At 37.7% G+C, this 19,782-nt stretch overlaps 1 protein-coding gene across 3 annotated transcripts in view; it reads right to left on the bottom strand.

Annotated features, from left to right (window-relative positions):
• LOC115633798 (ubiquitin carboxyl-terminal hydrolase 36) overlaps positions 1–19,782 on the bottom strand; it is a 76,219-nt gene that overhangs the window by 44,237 nt on the left and 12,200 nt on the right. For all 3 annotated transcript variants that reach the window (XM_030531279.1, XM_030531280.1, XM_030531281.1), the window contains exon 2: positions 13,033–14,038. In XM_030531279.1, coding sequence (XP_030387139.1) covers positions 13,033–13,067 — 35 coding nt within the window. In that variant the 5' untranslated portion in view covers positions 13,068–14,038. The remainder of the gene's footprint in view (positions 1–13,032; positions 14,039–19,782) is intronic.

Below are 19,782 nucleotides of genomic sequence, written 5' to 3'. Positions count from 1 at the left end.
GATAAAGAGCTTTTGTTTTACTAAATGCTGTGTCTGTTCACACACACAAACACACACACACACACAAATGACAAATACGTGTATGTGTGTATGTACATTTATAAATTTGTTTGCTGACTATGTCGAACAGGCATTGTTTATTTATTCATGAGTGAGTGAGCGAGCGGGTTAAGCTTCCGTTATAAAGCCGCGCTTAGCATGCTCCGTTAAACAATTTCTATCTCTGAGATACATATGTATGAGTGTGTGTGTGTGTATGTGTGTGTTTGCCAAAGGGCCTCGTTTGCTTTAACCCATTTTACTATTTTACCAAAGAACACACGAAGACCAACACAAGCGAAACGGCAGCAACATAGCCGTAATAGAGAAATGGGTTCCACATGTGCCTTCTGTGCCCCAATGGGGTCGCCTTAGTTGGCCCTTTGTGCGAAAAGTGTTAAACAAAGTCAAACAAACAGTCGACTAAAGGCGTCAACTGTTCCTGCCAACGCGCTCTGGATGGATGAGTGAGCCTGCATCTAGGCAGCCATGTTGCTGGTCTGTCCGTCCATTAGATGCACTCAAGGCCCCCGCCAGCTCATTCGCTCTCTCCCTCTCGCTCTCTCTATCCCTTACACTCACAAAAAAATTGCATAGTGAAAATAAATATTTTCAAATTCAATTCAATGTTCTTATATTTTGTATTTAAATTTACTTACATTTAACTAAAAACATACTCAATTACTAATTTAAATGTGAATAATATTTAAAACAAAGTGCAAATCTTTCATTTTTTTCATTAAAGAACCAGATTTAATATTAATATGCGTCAACTTCAAATAACAAAAAGTTAAATTTACTATAATCCATGGTAAATTTTAGTTTTTTTTTCAACTTTATTTAAATTACATAATTGTAGTTGATTGAAATATATTGAAATATTAGTTGTTGATGGAAATAAACAAGAAATATATTAAATATTAATATTTTTAATAGATAATTCGAATATTTTTAAATTAGAGGCAAACATTGACTAAAATTCCTAAGTCGGGTTTTTAGCAGTTGTGGAGTATAAATCAAAAGTTAATATATAAATTAAGTATATGTCAAGTAGGTGTATTCAATCAGTTATTTCCCAATTTTAATATGATATCAATATTAATTGAACTAAGCTAAGTATAAATAGAGAGCAACTACAATATTTTTTAAAATAATAAAAAAAAATACACTGGAAATGGTTTTGTAATATAAATATGGTGCTTGTTCTATTAAAATAAATATGCATGAAATATCGTATTAAAAATGATTAAATACAGAAGAGTAGACAGAAAAAATGGAAAAAATAATTTTATAATTACAAGTATAAACAAAAAGACACTATTGGCGTGAATCAAACCCACGTCCACAACATCAATATTATTAAAGATATTGTGCTTTATTCTTACTGCGCATTAAGCAGTTCACAGCTTTAGGGATGATCGCTCAAGCGATGGAAGATTAACAAACTGATCGATATTTCCAAGACTAAACATATTCGCGACTTTAACAATTATCACTTATGATTAAATACCCGCCACACTTTAAATTTAATAGTTTAATCTTAAGCTCGAAGTTGAAGTATGGACACTTTAAATCTACTTAAACACAATGGTGTAAATATTTAATATTAACACGTTGTAAATATTAAAATGTACGTGTGTTTTTTATCAGTGTAATGTTGTCTTTTGTTTTTTTGTACTTAGTATATATACTATACTCATACATATGCAGACATATCAAATGCTCCGACGCGTCCGCACTGCTGTGGGTGTGATTAATGTAATGAGAAATGTGTCTAGTTGTTGTTATTATTGCTGTTGTTGGCGTCGTGCATCTTGCATCTTTCAGATGCGTGCATCTTATTTCAACACTCCTTTGGCACTGACAATGTGCTGAAGTCTGTTGTGTTTGTTGTTGCTATTGCTGGTGCAACTGCCGCTGGCACATCGAACTGATATCAATGACCCAAATCTGGCAGGCATTCTGTTGAGCTGCGACATACTCGTATCTCTGGCCTGCTCATAACTGATTTCAGATTTCTGATTTGATGCCCACACTCGCAGCACTCGCCGGAAAATTTGCATAATTTGACGACAAAGCGCGACTTGAAAGTCTCGCTGAGAGGCCAAAGTCAATGAAAATTTTAGAGATTTCTTATGGGCATATGCTGTTGCATATACAAGTATATGGGCACATGGGCATATGGGCACATGGGCAGAAAAGAAAAGAGTTAACTGATAAACATCATATAATTGTCTTGTGCTGATTGAGTTGAACAGGAAATTGCGGCGACATAATTGGGTGCGATCGTTTTTTTACCCTTCCCAAAAAGGGCATTATACGTTTGTCATGAAGATGGCATCGCCCAACTGATCAAAGCTGATTAAAGCAATTGAAGAGATGTACACACAGTCTATATATAGATATACATATATCTATTTGCCTATCGGCCTTTTTTGGAGCTACTCTATTTGAAAGCTATTCAGCAAAGCTATAATATATATTTTTTCATTAAAGTTACATTTAAAGGAATTATTTTTTAATTATAAGTACAGAGCGATTGTTTTTATACTCCTTCCCATGTCGCTTTATCCCCATGTAAAGAATAAATATTTTCCAACAAGTCTATAAAACTATATCATTGTGCGAGCAAACTCCTTGTAAGACCGCAAGGATCTTGAAATATTTAGCGTATTGAAAGCTATTGAGCAAAGCTAAAGCTCTTTAAAGTTACATTTAAATGAATTATTTTTTAAGGAAGGAATATTTTTCAACAAGTCTATAAATCTACATCATTGCGCGAGCAGACTCCGCGTCAGACCACAAGGATCTTGAAAAATTTAACATATGTATACGTATGACCCCATAAATTATATTATTAATTTATTTAAATCAGGACGATGAGACAAATCGATCAGGAAATGTTCGACTGTTCGTTTAATCGATTGACCAAAATTTGTAGTCATCACGATTTTGCTTTATTTTTACTTTTAGTTAATTCATTAATAAAATTTTTCGGGTGACCCTTTCACCCACCTATCCAGTACTAACTCTGATTAAGGAATAACAATTGTAAGTTGTATTATTAGGAAAAAGTGATTAATATTTGATTTATATTTTGAACCAAAGCTCAAACAAAAAATGTGACAATCCATTATGCCCAATCTCTGTATTTAAGTGGCGTTTATAATGACATGTTTAGATAAACGATTTAAACACGTAACAAGTAGCATGAAAAAGTAAATAAATACATTAAAAATGGTAGGAATTAAATTTATTTTGTTCACTGCAATGGTTTAAAGGTCAATCCATTTGTTTGTTTGCTGTAAATTACATTTTGCGCTTCAACTAAATTGAAGTTATATGAACTGCAATAGTGTTGTACTCTTCCCGTTTTCCATAAATATTCGTAAATATACGTAGGTTTTTATCCCCCTTTATTAATCATTCACTTGATTTGGCAATTGTACATATTTGCTTAGCTCTGAAAATCCACTACAAATATTTGCAATTTGGAATTTCGTGCTTGAATCAGTTCTGTATTTAAAATCGTTCACAGCGGGGAATTGGCAAGCCGCGCTGAAATACTTGTACCCTGCAATATGCAAATATCAATGACACTTTAAAGTGCATCATGCATCTGCCCCAACATCGGCAGCCATGCCCCAATGCGGCGCCCAGTCAATTGGCACTCAATGAGGCGGCGGCAGAGCCAATGCTTTTCGTGTATTTTGGGCGAATACATAGCGCTATTGGGGAAGGAGGGGGGCGGCGGCTGTTGCATGTGTAAATATTTATGCACCCGTATGCACAACAAGGGGCAGCAATGTAAATACTCGTAACCCTAGAAATGCCAATGCAAATACAATAGATAAAAACCGCAGAAACTATTGCAAGCAGCAGGCTGATGGAGGGCGAAGGGTGGAGAACGACTAATACTGCATGCTGACATATATGCCAGCCACATGTCACGTTTACGGCTTCGATTCCGGGAATCGAGGCGCATGATGAACCACACACACACACATACACATACACACAGCTGAAGAAATCACAAAACGGAAGTCAAGTGGACACTTTGTGCTTACCTGACCAAACACTTCAAAGCCAACGGATTAAGGAGGGGCAGACGGATATCTGCAGGTTGAATGACGCGCCATACCTACGCACACTAGTCAGGATATATTAACTGACAACTCAGGCTTAAATACAAAAGTATGATTGACTTTATTGGCAACAAAATAAACATCTAAAGCTGCCTTCACCTTTCAAGCAATCACAAGATATCAATAACTTGATTAAAATATTCTAAAAACTGAGAAAGATGTCAATCATATCACATACATGTATATCCTATATTCTATTAACCCATTATGCCACAAGTCAAAACCCATTATCTTTTGAGAGGTGAAATGAGACTTATGAGATGAAGATAAGTATATAAAAACGATGCCTACATATGATCAATTACTGAGGAATACAAATATATATTTGCATTTCCGTACATTCCAATAAGAGGTACTCTAGCTCATCATTATTTTTAAATAATTTAAGTAGAGTATTTTAACTTTGCATTTGGTGGGATTATCATCTCTATTCTTAGAGAACAATTATATATATACAGTTTTTTTTGTTGATATAAAACATGTAAGCAGTCGAGCTCATCTTTTGATTATTCTAAATCAAATCTTCTCCTTCTAATGTCAATTACTAATAAAATTCTCACAGTTTCCTAAACAATTATATAATTGCCTTAACTTAAAACCTAAGACTTTTCGCTGTCCTTTCCATTTTTTCTCGGGAGCTAAAAAGCTTGAGATTCTTCTGCTACTGACTTGTTGGTCAATTTCTTTCAGCGAACTTATTCTTTTGTTTTCTTTAGTATTACTTTTTATTCTTATAGTATTTCCTTTCTACTTACGCTCTCATAATTACTTTCTGCTTTTAAATCTGCATAATATGAAATAGTTTTTACTCAACTAGTGCTATATATCTTTAGTTCAACCAATCTGTCGCTTGCTTTTGCAGTTTTTCAAGTTCTTGAGGAACATTATTATATTATTTCTTTACATAAAATGGGCCTGACATTTCGAAATGCAGAGATATTGCAAAGTTGTCTGCTATTCCGAAATCAAAAGAGCATCACTTTTATTTGTCCGATTACAACTGCCAATCACTGTACTGTCCACCTATTTGCATATTGCTTTCTGATTGTCTCCCTCTGCCAACCATTCTCCTCTTAGGTGTGTGTGTGTTGGAGCCGACGCAAAGGAAGCCGTCAAGGTGCAGCCATCAGTTTAGAAAGTTAGTTGCGTTGCACAATGCGCTGCCGACGTGCTTTTGTGCTCGATCATGGTTTAACATGCAGTTGGTGGCCGCTTGGCATTTGGCCAACTTGATGGAAATCCGGTGAACGCGCCTCAAGGACATTGCTATGTTAATGAGAGTTGGGCCACAGGAACTCGGGTGCCAGCAAAATTATGTCAAATATTTGCCAACGAGGCCAACGAGGGCCGCCTTAATGAGCCATTAACTGGCTCAATATGCTGTATCCGTTGCCAGATAACGCGCTCCCACCACTCTCAGCTGGCCACCTGCCACATTTACATATGTACACACTCGTATGTACATACATATACATACACATACACATACACATATACATGGGTAAATACTATTTATCAACAAACATTTTCGCTTGTATTCCAACAACAATAGTTGGCGCCCGACGCCGAGCGGCTGTAAAACGCGCCCCAAAAAATAAGGAAAACAAAAAACAAAATAAAATAAAACAGAGCAGGGTTGGGCTATTCTCTTTTTTGTTGTTGTTGTTGTTGTTGTTCTGACCGCACGGCTAATAAACAAGTTTGCGTTTAAAGCAAACGTTAAGGGACAACTTTTAATTAGAAAACAAGTGCGGTACAGTAGAGAGCTGCTCAGAAAAGTGAATGAAAAATAGCACAAGTGCCATGAAAATGTTGGAAAAACATTTTATGCTCAGAATTTGGCTGCGCGCCTCGCATGACAAGCGTCAATAAAAACGCAAAAAAAATAAAATAAAATGGGGAAAAACTACTGAATAACTATTTGGGTAGGTTAGGGTCACAAACCGCATATACAAGTACATAGCATACATACTATACGTCTAAGTGGTTGAATTTAAATAGTTAGACTCCCTTGGTTAAATGCCAGACTGCCTGTCTTTAGTTAACGCTCGATAATAAATCGCTGGCATTCGCCTCAGCAATCCCGAAAGTGACATCCAATTCATATTCATGTGTCAGCTGCTCATTAAAAAGGTATTCATCATCATGGCGACATGGTTTTGAGGGGACGGGTGCGGGAACTTGGCTGCAATTGTCACACGCCCCAGCCAAATGAATCGAATCCGTGCTCTTGTATCTGCAGCTCTGCAGCTCTGCAGCTCTCTCCACCATCTTGCAGTTGCAGTTGCCGCCAACGCTGCCAGTACGGTGGATTGGATTGGAATGGATTGGGAGACAACATGCAGCGTGTTTGCTGTCAAAACGGGAACGCTTCGCATCTGAGAAATTGTTCAATCATTTTTCTCTTACTTATTTATCTTTTCGAAAGCGTTATGCGATACTATGCGCAGCACTTTGGCTTATGATTGAATTGACACTTCAGTTGCTGCGACAGACGGTGCGACGGACGATGAACAACGTGCGAAGCGCAAACGGGGCCACGATTGCTCAGACCGCAGGAAATACACTCAAACAAAACAAAAACAAAATCGAAATTGGTGCGTATATCTCTGTTCAGACATAATACGGACCTGTTCCCATTTTACAAACGCGAATTGTTGCAGCTTTGGCGAATTAAAATACTTATTCCCTTTCGCTTTAGATTTGAGAAATGTATGTCGCAGAGTGTTTGAAATTTTCTCAAGAGGTTAACTCTTTTCTCAGGTAGAACCAATTATAAAATTGCATTGCAAGTGCCCAGCTCCAGCAACCCGATAGTGTTCTTCTCTCCTTAAAGAATGAAATTATAATCATTTTTCCAACTCAATACTTACAATTCTACTTAATTAAATTATAAACAAAAACTCCTGTAATACTTAATGAAAGTTTGTGATGGCTGTTTCAATCACTTCTCCTCTTGCAGTTTTAGAGCTATAGCACTGATTTTTGATCGGATTTGTTTATAATATAGCAGCTAATTATTAGCTGTTTTTATACAAGCTTGATTCCTAAGTCTAGATAAAGTTTCACTTTGTAAAAAGTAAGAAACACACAGGAACACTATTTAAACGCTGCATTGTCGAAACACAGATCGACCTAGACGCTGAAGAATAAAGCCTTACGACTTATCAATTGGTACATGCGCGGTTCCACTTTGCACCATCATTTAAAACGTTAGACCATGGTTACAGTGAACGGATGAGAAATCACCGCAGCAGACTGGCCAGGATGGGAGGTTCCTGGCCGACGTTATAAGTCAAGCTACAAATGGTAGTAGCTACAAATGTAGTCTTTCTCCTTATGTACATAATACAAGTAGCTACTCCTTTTCGACTCTAAACTCATTTAAGTGAAGCCAAAATGAGAGGTCGCCTCACAAAATAATAAAAAACATAAAAGAATAACTCATTAAGTGAAACATTTTGGCCTATAATTAAAACTAGTTTAGTGATTAGTTTCCTAAAGAGAATATTATCTTTACCCGAGAATAAAAACCAATATCAATTATAGATTAAAAGTCTTCTATTTCTCTAAGTGTAAGCACATAGATAGCTGGCGACGCACTTGAAATGCATGAAATGCCATTTCTTTTGTGTGCAATGACGGGGGAGGGTCTAAATAGGGGGAGGGGCGGGAGATGGGCGACAGGCATTTGGGTGCGCTAAGTGAAGTTGAAAAATGCGTTGTTAGTTTGTATGTAATGGCGTATTTATGACAAAGAAACTCTTTACAAAAGCCACTGCAACCGAAGCAGCAGCTCCGGAATAAGTTCTTTTATGCCTGGCACGCCCCTTTGCCTCCAGCCACCCCTACTATATGATATGTGTGCCATATCTGTGCATCTGTAGCTGATGGGCCTGCTCTCAAACGATGTTTTCCACCATAAAGTTCAGTCCCTGGCGGCTTAGCAAATACGAGCAAAGAGCATTGTGCGCCATTTCTTTATTATAATGTGAGTTTCACGACCTTAATGGCTCAATATTTGTCATCGAGGCATATTGCTCAGGTCGCTCAAAAGCGCACATAGAGCTAGTGCTTTGTAAAATATCTTCCGAGTTTTATTTAGTTGAAGTTTGAAAGTCTATTGCATTAACTTTTTGTAGTTTTTAGATGGACGGCTTTGTTTGTCGATGAAATAACTAAATGAAATAAATAAAATATATCAAATAATTAAAATAAATAAATAAAAGAAACAAAATAAATTTGTTTGTCGATGAAATAACTAAATGAATAAAGAAACAAAATAAATAAAATAAAATAAAGGAAATAAATAAAAAATAAATAAAAAAATGAAATAATGAAAATAAACAAAATAAATAAATAAAATCAATTAAAATAAATAAAATATTAAAATATATAAAATAAATAACATAATTGAAATAAATAAATAAATAAATAAATAAATAAAATAAGTAAAATAAATAAATAAAATAAACAAATAAATAAATAAGTACATATTAAGGCAATTTTCTGTTTGCACTCCTTTCAATGAATTCTCAATAATTGACCAGCTTGAAAACATATATTTAGAAGCTACCAATTAAAGCTAGTTATTCCTTGAGACATTCTAACAAAATGTAAATAAGCTTCCTTTAATGCCAATTTACAATCTGAAACAGGTATAATATATATTCTGACATATGTATGCTCTCTAAACATATTTGTTTCTGTTTCGTGACTGTTCAAGCAACTAATTTTTGAAATTTTGCATTTATTTAATTTAATATAAAAACTTCTGTATTAAACGAGGTTGGCATTGGTCCAAATTAAATATGTAGACAAGTTGGCCTAATCTCCAACTAATTGCATGCTCAAAGAAAGTTTAAAATTTTGTATCTAATGACTTATGCTAGGACATACATATATTTCCCTAAACTTGACTATTAAGAATTGTGCAGCTGCAGTAGTTTCGTATTTTGAAGGAACATTGCAAAATGTTGACAGGCAGATAAACTAACAAAAAACAAAAGAGAAGCATGCAAGAAATGCGAGCCAACTTTAACGAAAACTTAACAAAAATAACTTTCAAAGTCGACAGAAATCCATGCTATATAGCTATTGAGTGAGCTCCGCCTCTCTGCCTTCACTGATTGTTAATTTTATCAAAAGTGGAGTGCAGTGTGCGGGAGAGCGCTCGATATTGCTCGCTACTATCAAATGGCATTGCGGCACCCTAGGGCTGTAAGAAATGTTGCAACAGTTGCAGAGCTCATATCAAGAGTCGCCTATTTCCGCTAATGGCAGGCAGCCGCAATCGCGTAGAATTTCATGTGGTTATAGCCGTACTACTCGTACTATAAGTATAATACCCATTTCGGCTACTGTAATCTAAGCTCGAAATTGGCGCGAGGTTATTAACTGCCTGCCACACACTAGTTCATGCCTTGGGTTAACTGTAAGCGCGTATGTTCGAGTACGTGTGGCCCTCATGTTTGGTTGCATCACATTTCCTTTAACCCATAAAGAAAAACTATGTAAGTGGCACATGTTCGGCGGCAAACGTCGTGCAATGCTGGAAATGTTTTGTGTAGCTACTACTATTATTGCTGTAGTTGTTGTTGTTGTTGTACCGCTTTTATGTAAAAGATACATTTGATAAGTTCACAACAATCGCAGAACAATGAGCTGGAGCTGGAGCTGGCGCTGCGGAAAAGCGGAAAATGAGAACAATACGTATGTACTTATAAAACAGCCGCTGGGCGTTTCTGTAGCGGCAGCAAAACCAAAAACAGAATACAGAAAACAAAAGCGTCATGATCTAGACTTCCAAGTACAAGTAGATGTGGAATGTGGCAGAAAGTGTGTGCATGTGCATCAATCATAATTAAGCGTGCAATAAATGAGTGTATCTGTATGTGTTTGGATACATTTTATACATACATATATCAGATACGTTTAGGCGTGTAATTATAGTACATGACGCAGATACAATGTGAAGTTGAAGGCAAACTTTCAACTGCAGTAACAGCAACAGTAACAGCAAGAGCATGAATTGAGCTTTTCACTGCCACGCCCCCCTCTGTTTGTAGTCAAGCAACCAGCGTCCATAAATCTATTTGGCTTCAATTTTTATGTGCGTGAGAATTCATCATATTTTGGTTGCCGAAATGGTTGTTTGCTTCCATGAATTCGGAACGCTCACACAATTGGGATTGTCGGTGGCTGGAACGGCTCGAAGGCCTCCACGTTCTGTGCCACATGCACTTGGCGTTTCCATTCTTGTTTTTTTATTCTTTCATACATTTTTTATGTTTAATAAAGTGTGCTATGCTTTTATGCGTATGAGTAATTATTTTTAGCTTTAGTCGCGCTTGATTGCCACATATTGCGTGAGTGTGTGTGTGTGTGTTTTCAATTGTTGCTGTTAATTCAGTTCTTGAAAAGTTGAGTGTGTGGGCCGCATTGTTTAGGTCTTTGGCCACAATGCAACATCATGTAGTATTAGAAATGTGTTTGCTGCTCGCTTGAAAACTGAGCAGCTCGACAGAAAAGTTTTTGGTTTCTATTTGCACAGGTGTGTTTAGCACCTGAGCCTAAAATGTTTCGGCCATTATTTATCATGTCGGAGTCTAAGTCAGCTGCTGGCTCCCCACTGGGACAGGGCGGGGCGTGGCATCAACGTTAAGTGCTAAAAGGCATTTTGGCTGCACTGCTCACTAATAATTAGCACATCATGACTTGTGAACAACAACAACAAAAAGAATGTTCGCCCCCTCCCCGGCTACGTGTCAAACGGCGACGATGACAGTGAAAACTCATGTTTGTCATTTTTCCACATAAAACCAACTTTCAACTGGCAACTGCGGGCCAAAAGACTTTGTGCGATGAAAGCACCAGGTACTCGTGTCTGAATAATGGTTGTGGGCTATGGGAGGCAAAGCAACAGTGGACTAAGACATCTAAGTCGCTGGCATAAGCCACAAACATGAATTATGTTTTACTTGTATTCCGAAAGTATGGCACAGGGATGGGGGACAGGAGGCACGATTTCAAGCACTTATTATAAGCTTTTGCTTTTAAAGAACGCGTACCATCACATTTAAAAACTTTAATCACTATTTGTTTAACCCAAAAATGTGGGATCAAAGTTCGGAAAATCAAAAGCAATTAAATAAAATTAAGATAATTTCAACTGCCTTCGAACTTAAATATATTATTTATTTAATTGGTATTTTTATAGGAAGTCGAATATTTTTATCAATGTGATATGTTTTAAATTGGAGTCACGGAATTAATTTTCAATACACCTTTACAAATACTTATATGTAGTTTTTCGGTTTCTTGTATTACAATACCACAGAATTCTTACTCTTTTGTCTACTTGTTTTGGGGCATTCATTTTATTATATTTTAAAATTCTTTTTTATATTTTCAATGGCTTTTAAAAGCATTTCCGAACCGTTCAGAGGTTTCCAAATATATTGTATTTATTTTATTTATTCTTCCTTTGGTTCAGAGTAGAAGCATAGCTAGCAACGTAGCAGATACAATTTTCTTGTCAAATATAAACTAGAAATAAGTGGATGTACACATACAACTTTTAACTGGGCATAACTATATACATACAACAACATTATAATATTGAACTCGGCAGAAGATAAGTAGAATAAATCCATATCTGCTGACGAAACTAATCTAAATTAATGCTAAATATTGTTGGACTATGGGCATGCAAATGAGAAAGTCTGTCCCCATAGCTTTTCCCCGCTAGAATACATACTATTTTGTTGTTAAAATTTCAAATTCCGCATTATTTTTAGACGCCAATCATTACATTTGTTTTTTCTGTGGTCCATTCCTAAAGATATGCAACGTATTATACCGGTATGTCAAAAAATCCATGTTTGTGGAATAGAATACTTGTATATAGAAAGACTCTATAATTAAATCAAGCTGTAAAAGAAAAACATCACAACTTTCTAACCAAGATTCGAGCTCACATTTTCTGCATGGTGGGCTACTCTTGCGCGTACCTTTCATAATTTCCCACGAAAATATTAGGTTGTGTACACCAGAGTCCAGCCATAATCATTTGGCAGATGAGGTTTTGATTGCCGTAAGTTAGTTTTCCCCTCAAAAGAGGTCGGCAACAACTTAAGTTTGAGCATTTTGCCGCTGGTTAGGCTCAAGAGCCATGGGCAGTTGAAGCCAAAAACGTTTTGGTTGCAGAAATTTGTGGTATAATTCAATTTTGTTTATGAATGTAAGAAACCGGTTTGTGGTCAGCTAATAATAAAGATTTTAAGCTAATTGGCTCATTTGAGAAATGAAAAATTACTATAATCATAATGATGATGACGCTGACGATGATGAATGAATATAAGCTCTGTGTCTTGCGGCTGCAGAAACGTGCAAAATTTCTCAAATCAGCGAATTCATTTGCCCCAATGTCAAATGGCTTTTGAATGGAATGGGGTTTGACATTCGAAGAGACTTAAGCGGGCTGAGCTTAGCAACGAATTTAATTAAACAAAAGCTTCTTGGATTGTATTTTTGCTGCGCTCTGATTTTTCCCCTTCGTGTGCAATTGAAGAACAGTGGCCGGGGGAGTGGATAGGTGGCCATCGGGGCTCAGCCTAAGTCCCCATTGACCTTTATCGCGCAAGTCATTAACGAAAGTTAAGAGCGTGATGCGCTGGCGAGTAAAAAGGCAACGTTGATAAAGAATTACAAAAAAAGAAGAGAAGAACAGAAAAAGTACGAGTATTCATATAAAGCGCTGGCCAAGGCAGTTGACAACAAGTTGTGGAATTGGGGCAAGTGACAGTGGTAGAGGAGATGGTGTATAAAGTATAGGGGATACACTTACTTGCGTGCCAGGCGTTTTCTTATGCCTGCGAACATTTTGATGCGTTTTCCTCGCTGCCTCGCTTCCTTTTTATGTCTTATGCCGAACAGCTCCTTGGCCCGGGGCCGAGTTGTATTGTAAATTAAATTGCTGATTTCCGGCTAGTCAGCCCAAAAGCACCGAAAAAAGGGCGCGCAATTACAACAACAGCAGCGACGGCAACGACAAAGAGGAAGGTTAAACCAAAAAAAAAAAACGTAGAAGCAAAACGACACTTAAAATTAATTAAAAAACGCGCGCGCGCGCTAACGACAAAAAACGCGCACGAAACGCACGCAGTTAGTGAGCGGCACTTGCCCTTGTTGTTGCTGTTTTTTCGTATTTTCTTGCAAGTCAAATGCGTTGCTAATAGTTGTTGTTGTTGTTGCTCTCGTCGTTATTGTTGTTTTTGTCGCATTATATACACGGACAGCTTTTGAACGGCTCATTGCATTGGTATTCGTGCAAAACAGCAACAAAAATCAATTAGCTTGAGTAGCCGCTTTGCATCTGTTGTTGTTGTTGTTTGTTGTTGTTGCTGGTACTGGTTGCTGGTTGTGGGGCTGCTGCTTCTTGTTTATTATTTTTTTGACACTTTGACGTTCGTTTGAGTTATACAATTGTTGTGTATTTCTTAATTAAATAACATTTATCAATAAGCCGATGTATTTTTGCTTCAATCAAAACGCATCAAGCGTTGCCACTTGCGCAATATTTCATTTCACTTTATTTGCTGGCTACTTCAAAGGCCTCTCAGCAATCAGCTGTGATTTTTCCACACCCCACAAGTTTTTTCAATGAATTTTTTCAACGCGCACAAATATTTACTTTTCGCGTATTTCATCGGCTCCTCATACAATAAGCTACAAGGGGAAGGGGAGCTTATAAAAACTCATGTGTGTATCGTTCACTTGCCCGTCGTTGACAATTTGTCTTGGACTAGCCTTGTCGCTTTCCCGGAGGGGCCGGTTCGGTCTTTGTGTTGATGCTGAAACGAGCCAAAAGAAATTTACACATTATTTTAAAATTTATTTGCTGCATTTTATCAACAAGCTCGAAGCGAGAGAAAACAACCAAAACCGAATAGTTCTGCTCGGGTTGCTTTCGGTGGGAAAGTTGTGGCAGCAGTGGCGGCTTTGCTGCTCTCCACATGAAAGATACAAAACGATTTATGTACACACTACTTATATATAATGACGTGTGGAGTGACAAATTAAAAACAGTCGGCGCGAATGAATTCAAATTTATTGACTTACAATTTGAGTCGCGTTTCAAGCCTATCCAATACTTTTCAGGAGTCTAGATATAATTTATAATTTTAAAAATGATTTTTAAAATAAAAGGGTGTTATTTCACAACCATCTTAATTTTTATATACTGTTCAGATATGTATACGTACACGTATATAATTGACTGAATAGCTTTTGATAACCACATTCGGAGTATTTTCAGGAAAGGCTCTCTCTTTTATTTTCCCTTTTGAACATTAAGTCCCAATGCAGAAAAGCAATGCATGATTTTGGCTTATTTTAAATGTATAAATAAAGCTTATACATAGGATGGAGAATGTATATCCCTCTTCTACTTATTCTGTTTTATTCTGCCATACGACCATATTATCACAATTTAGTCGCGCATTAGATCAGCACTCTACCCTAATATAACACTTATAGTTCCGCTTTTGATTGGCTGTAGTAAGGTCTATATTAATAGTAATAGGAATAGTTCTTTCGATACACCATTCATATCAGATATATCGCCAGTTGCAGTATTACCCTCGCCACTAAGTTTCTTATCTTATATTGATAATACGCCGACAGAAGTTTTATTTGTTTTGGGATTTCAGTGTCGGGCTTGCTCGACTGGAACTGGGATTTTCTTTTGTTTTGTTTGGCGATTTCCAAATGACGAAAAAGCATTCTTGGTTGGATTTGGACAAAGTAGTATTACTACACTTTTTTGGTATCGTTCCATTTTGTTGAATATTTTTCTGTGCTTGCCACACACAAAAGGCACATCACATTAAATAAGTTGCACAAGTTGCAATCACAAAGAGCACTGCAACACCAATCAGTGCCTCCGTTGGCGCCCGAAAAAAGAGCTTTTCAGCATTACGAAATGCACATTTGTAACACACAGGCCCTCCACACAGATGCCTACAACGATATGGAGAGAAAAGTAATTATTGCCAGTTCGCCCTAATGGCGTATTTGGTTACCAACAAAATTCTGAGCGAGTAGTGTGCGGCAGAGTTTGGGAATTAGCGCACCGTAAATGGGCCAAGAGGCAGAGAGAGGTGGCATGGGTCAGGCAGTGCCTGTGCACCACTGTGCACTTGGCTCAGAAACACAGATACAGATAGCAGTACAAATACATAATGCCCGGGATGGCAAGAGCGGACTTTGAGGCAGGGGCAGGGGCAGATCCAACAGTGGCAACAACCATGACAAAGAACATGTTTACATGAGAGTGGCCAGTACCGGTGCAAGAAGCGTGAAAGAAGGAACGCACAGACGAACGCACACACATGCTACTCCATACTAGCAATCTATTGCATCCATAGATACAGCCGAACCTCACTATAAACAATTTTTTTTACCATTACTTACTATTTCAAATGCTCAAAAAGAGAGGAAGCTGTATAAATCAAATTTTCATTATCAAAGCAAAATAACTTAGAATGTATATTAATGTTTAATGTTTAAATGTATTGATTCTCTTTTTTTTGCCGATTTAAATCCATTATAAGTAAACATAAATATCACTTCAAAGTCAAAAGTGAAAGTATGTTCAAGTATATACCTATTATTTTGATTGTATTTGAATATATTAAAAAATCGTAGGACAAATTTCTTTTTTTAAAGGGAGTAAGATATCTGCATTTTGAAAAATCATTTTCAATTCCTTAATATCTTTAGACAATTTTTTAGACATAACCTGTAATTTTCTAAATGAACTCGAAATTCTTTACATTCAAACAAATTTAAATAAAAGCATTTCTAAATTTAAGTTCAAATAGTTTTAAATCGTGCATTTCTAAATTTGTAATATATTTTGTAGCGAGGAGGAATTGATGGATATTATCCATAATATGTTAAGATCTATTTTATATTTTAAGAATATACGCGTATAACGGTATTTTACGTGGTCTGCTTCCAAGTATTGAAGCGGGTAAAAACAGTGTCGAGAATCAAAAATTAAAAAAAGTAGATCCTTTGAATTTCCTCTCCAAATATAATTCCTCTCCAAATATAGTTCACTGTAGTCGAGTATCTGTGTAATGTATTGCTGGGTGCCTTTTTGTATCTATTGGATAGCAACACGTACATTTCGTGTGCATACGAAGCTGTCGCGAACAAAATTGACGGGACTGCCTATGGAACTGTTGCTGCTTCTGCTGCACGGGAATGGGAATGAGAATGAGAATGGGAATGGAAACGGGAACGGGAATAGGCAACTGGCACTTCCATGTTATGGCTCATGTTCCGCATTTGGTTTCGCCGCTATTTTAGGTCGTTTCTCCCGTTTTGAACGGAAACCTGCAACATACGATACGCTTCAGCGCGCGTGCAATTACCACCGCAAAACATCGCATTGAAATGTAAAGGGGTGCAGGGGCAAGGGGCAAGGGGCAAAGTTGAACAACTAAAAGATGCATAGTAGTGCTGCCGCCGCCACTGCCACTGCCGTTGCGGTTTTTCACAGTCGCCTCAAATTGAAAAAGCACAGCAGCTGCGCGACCGCGACGACGCGACGATGGCAGCAAAGTGAAATTGAAGAGGCCACAAAATAGATGAATATTATTATTAACTGAACTCCGGCAGAGTTCGCAACGGCCCCATCTGCATATCAAATCATAATTTATGACCCATTGTAGCTGCTAGATACAGATGCATGAGCCTAATTACCGCCCGGCATTAAATTTGTGGACTTACAAGTGGCCGTCCATTCCATTTCGCATCTTTTGATGCAACTTTGTTCTGATTTCATTTGATTATTTTGCACTTTTGAACGCAAGTTCTCCATGGCAGCTAGTAATTCAAAACCCTGCCCACCCACACCAATAGATTGGATGACAAAGAGCCACTACTTGGATGCATCTCCACAGTTGATCGTATCTCGACGCCCACAACGCCTGCTCTGAGTTCGTTTTCTGCTGACAATAGAATTGCGCAACGACAGGCGCAATATAGTATATAGTACGTGTATGCTCCCAGTTGCGATATTGTTACTGCTGCTCCTAAAATTGTTATTATTATTGTTGCTATTGTTGTTTTTGTAGGCAATACACAACTGGCGCATCTAAAGTTAGAACACAATTCGCTCGAATGCCATGGAATGTTTTGTACGCCCAGAAGTGGCTGCTCAGGAAGGCGCAAGTGGCTTCAGTGTGGCATAATTTTAAGTATTTATGACAGAATAATACAGATTTCTATACAAAAGCAACAGCCGGAGAACCAAAATGGCAGTTTGCATCACCGAGACATACTTGTAATGAAATCTTTGGCTTCCCTAACGAAATTTTTGCAAGAATTGACTCGAATTTTTAATCGGGTTTCAAAAGTTATATTAGAATCGAAAGGCCTCCGTACCTTAATAGATACTGCAAGTATACATAAAATGCATAAAATATAATCTTCACGCATATAAAAAAAAGTAAAAAAGAACTTACACGTAAAGTAAGTCACTTTTTACTTTTTATAACCTATATTCAAAAGCTATAAGTATTAGGTTTGTGCAAAGTCTGCAGACAGAAGGAACTATCTCCGACCCTGTAAAATATGTATATACTTGTATAGTACAATATTTTAAATCCGCATGATGAGAGAAGTCCACTTAGACATGTCCGCCTTTATGGTTCAACGCTTGGATTTCGGAAACGACAGACCAAACTTGGTGTGCAGGTTCTTCTAGTCCCTAAGCAACACGAAACTATTTTATTTTCAACAAACTGAACTTTCCATACGTAAATAATAAATAATTATCCATGTTGAATTAACAGTTTGCCCACATCGGGTAATTCGAAAAAAAGTTATTATTATTTCCTCTCAACGGGCCTGGTACTTAGTCATATATGTACATACTTCCTTTTATTTATATCCAAGATTTTCTCCTCTTGCTAACAACCTTTGCGCTTCATAGTGCACCTGCATTCATTTGTATGTATGTATGTATATATAAATGTATATATGTGCATAAGTATATGGGTACACCCATACTTGTACATATCTATTTATGAATCTATGCTCTTCTAATTGGACACATCATAAAATTCAAAACTGTTCACAAAATACTCGGGGAAATTAACCCAAATGCTCCTAAAATAAAGCGTTGACAACTTTTGCGGTTTTTATGATGCATTTGGAAAACAACGCACATGCATCAATATGTTTACAAACACACTACACACTCGTACATACATACATACATACATCGCATAATGATGCAAATGGGCAACATCTTTTGGGTGGTCGTGGTCACGTACGGGCGCACAGCAACCGCGAATGCAAACACACACACAGATACGTGTTGTATTTGTGTATGTATTTCTCAGATTTATGATTTGTTTATTTTGTGTTCTCATTTTCGATTTTGCCGCAATCGCTTTGCATGTGCCCCTGCCACAAATCCAAGTGGGCAATGATGGTGGCAACAACAACAACAGCAGCTACAACAACATCATCGTCAGCGGCGTTTTGTTTACAGGAGGCGCGCGTCTTGGCGACACATTCGAAACGACAAGCGACGGCAGCAGCACCAGCAGCCGAGTGGGCATAAAAAGAAAATGTGTACATACATACATACATGTAGGTATGTATGTACACACATGCAAACTAACATAATCGCGCATACAGTTATGTGTGTGTGTGTGTATATGCATAAAAAGCGCTGTCAGCGATCGCACAACTGCATTGGCAGCTGGCTGATGCAGCGACTGCGAGTGCAACAGCGACTGAGGGGCTTTTAATAACTGCATGCAGTGCGATTTTTTCTTCTTGTTTTGCTTTCAACTTATTGGCAAATTCATAAATGGGCTACAGTGCGTGAGTGTGCGTGCGCGTGTGCATTAATGTATGTACATACACACATATGTATGTATTTATGTATGTTTAATTATAAGCCGATGGCAGTGGCAGACAAACAAGACATCAGGGCAGGGGCGGCGGCTGTGTTCGAGTTCAAACTGCCAAACTTTGCTGCAGCTGTTGACGCTGACGCGATGACGATTACAACAACAGTTCGTTTACGAGCAGCCAGCCAGCCAGCCAGCCATCCAGGCAGTCTGTTACTCCATCAGCAGCCCCCAGTCAGTCACTCAGGCATCAGCACGAATGCCAGACAGCGTCATCGCCATCAACGCCAGCATAGCCTCCGCCAGCGGCGGGAGAGCTGGCAACTCTCAACCCGACATCATCAGCTGGTCATGCCCGTGCCTGTGCGTGTGCGTGTCCCGCCCTGGTCTGCAGTTTTCGTCCGACGCGTCGCCGGTCGGTTTTGCCCAAATTGCATTTGCATTCGAGTTATGTGCGCTAATTTCACGTTATGAAATTTTTATTTCGCACATTTGCTCGGCATTTGCATGCATCTATGTATGTATGTATGTATGAGTTTCATCTACATACATACATACATATGTATGTATGTACTATATGTGTGCATGTATGAAAATATAATTTTTGTTGGCTCATTTTTAATTTCTGTGCACATTTCGCTGTGTTTGCTTTGGGCCGC

Source organism: Scaptodrosophila lebanonensis, unplaced genomic scaffold (assembly GCF_003285725.1).
Source record: "Scaptodrosophila lebanonensis strain 11010-0011.00,11010-0021.00 unplaced genomic scaffold, SlebRS2 tig00000001-arrow-pilon, whole genome shotgun sequence".
In the NCBI taxonomy this organism is placed as follows: Eukaryota; Metazoa; Arthropoda; class Insecta; order Diptera; family Drosophilidae; genus Scaptodrosophila; species Scaptodrosophila lebanonensis.
Note: the sequence above shows the minus strand (reverse complement) of the source record. Positions and strands in the feature narration are given on the sequence as shown.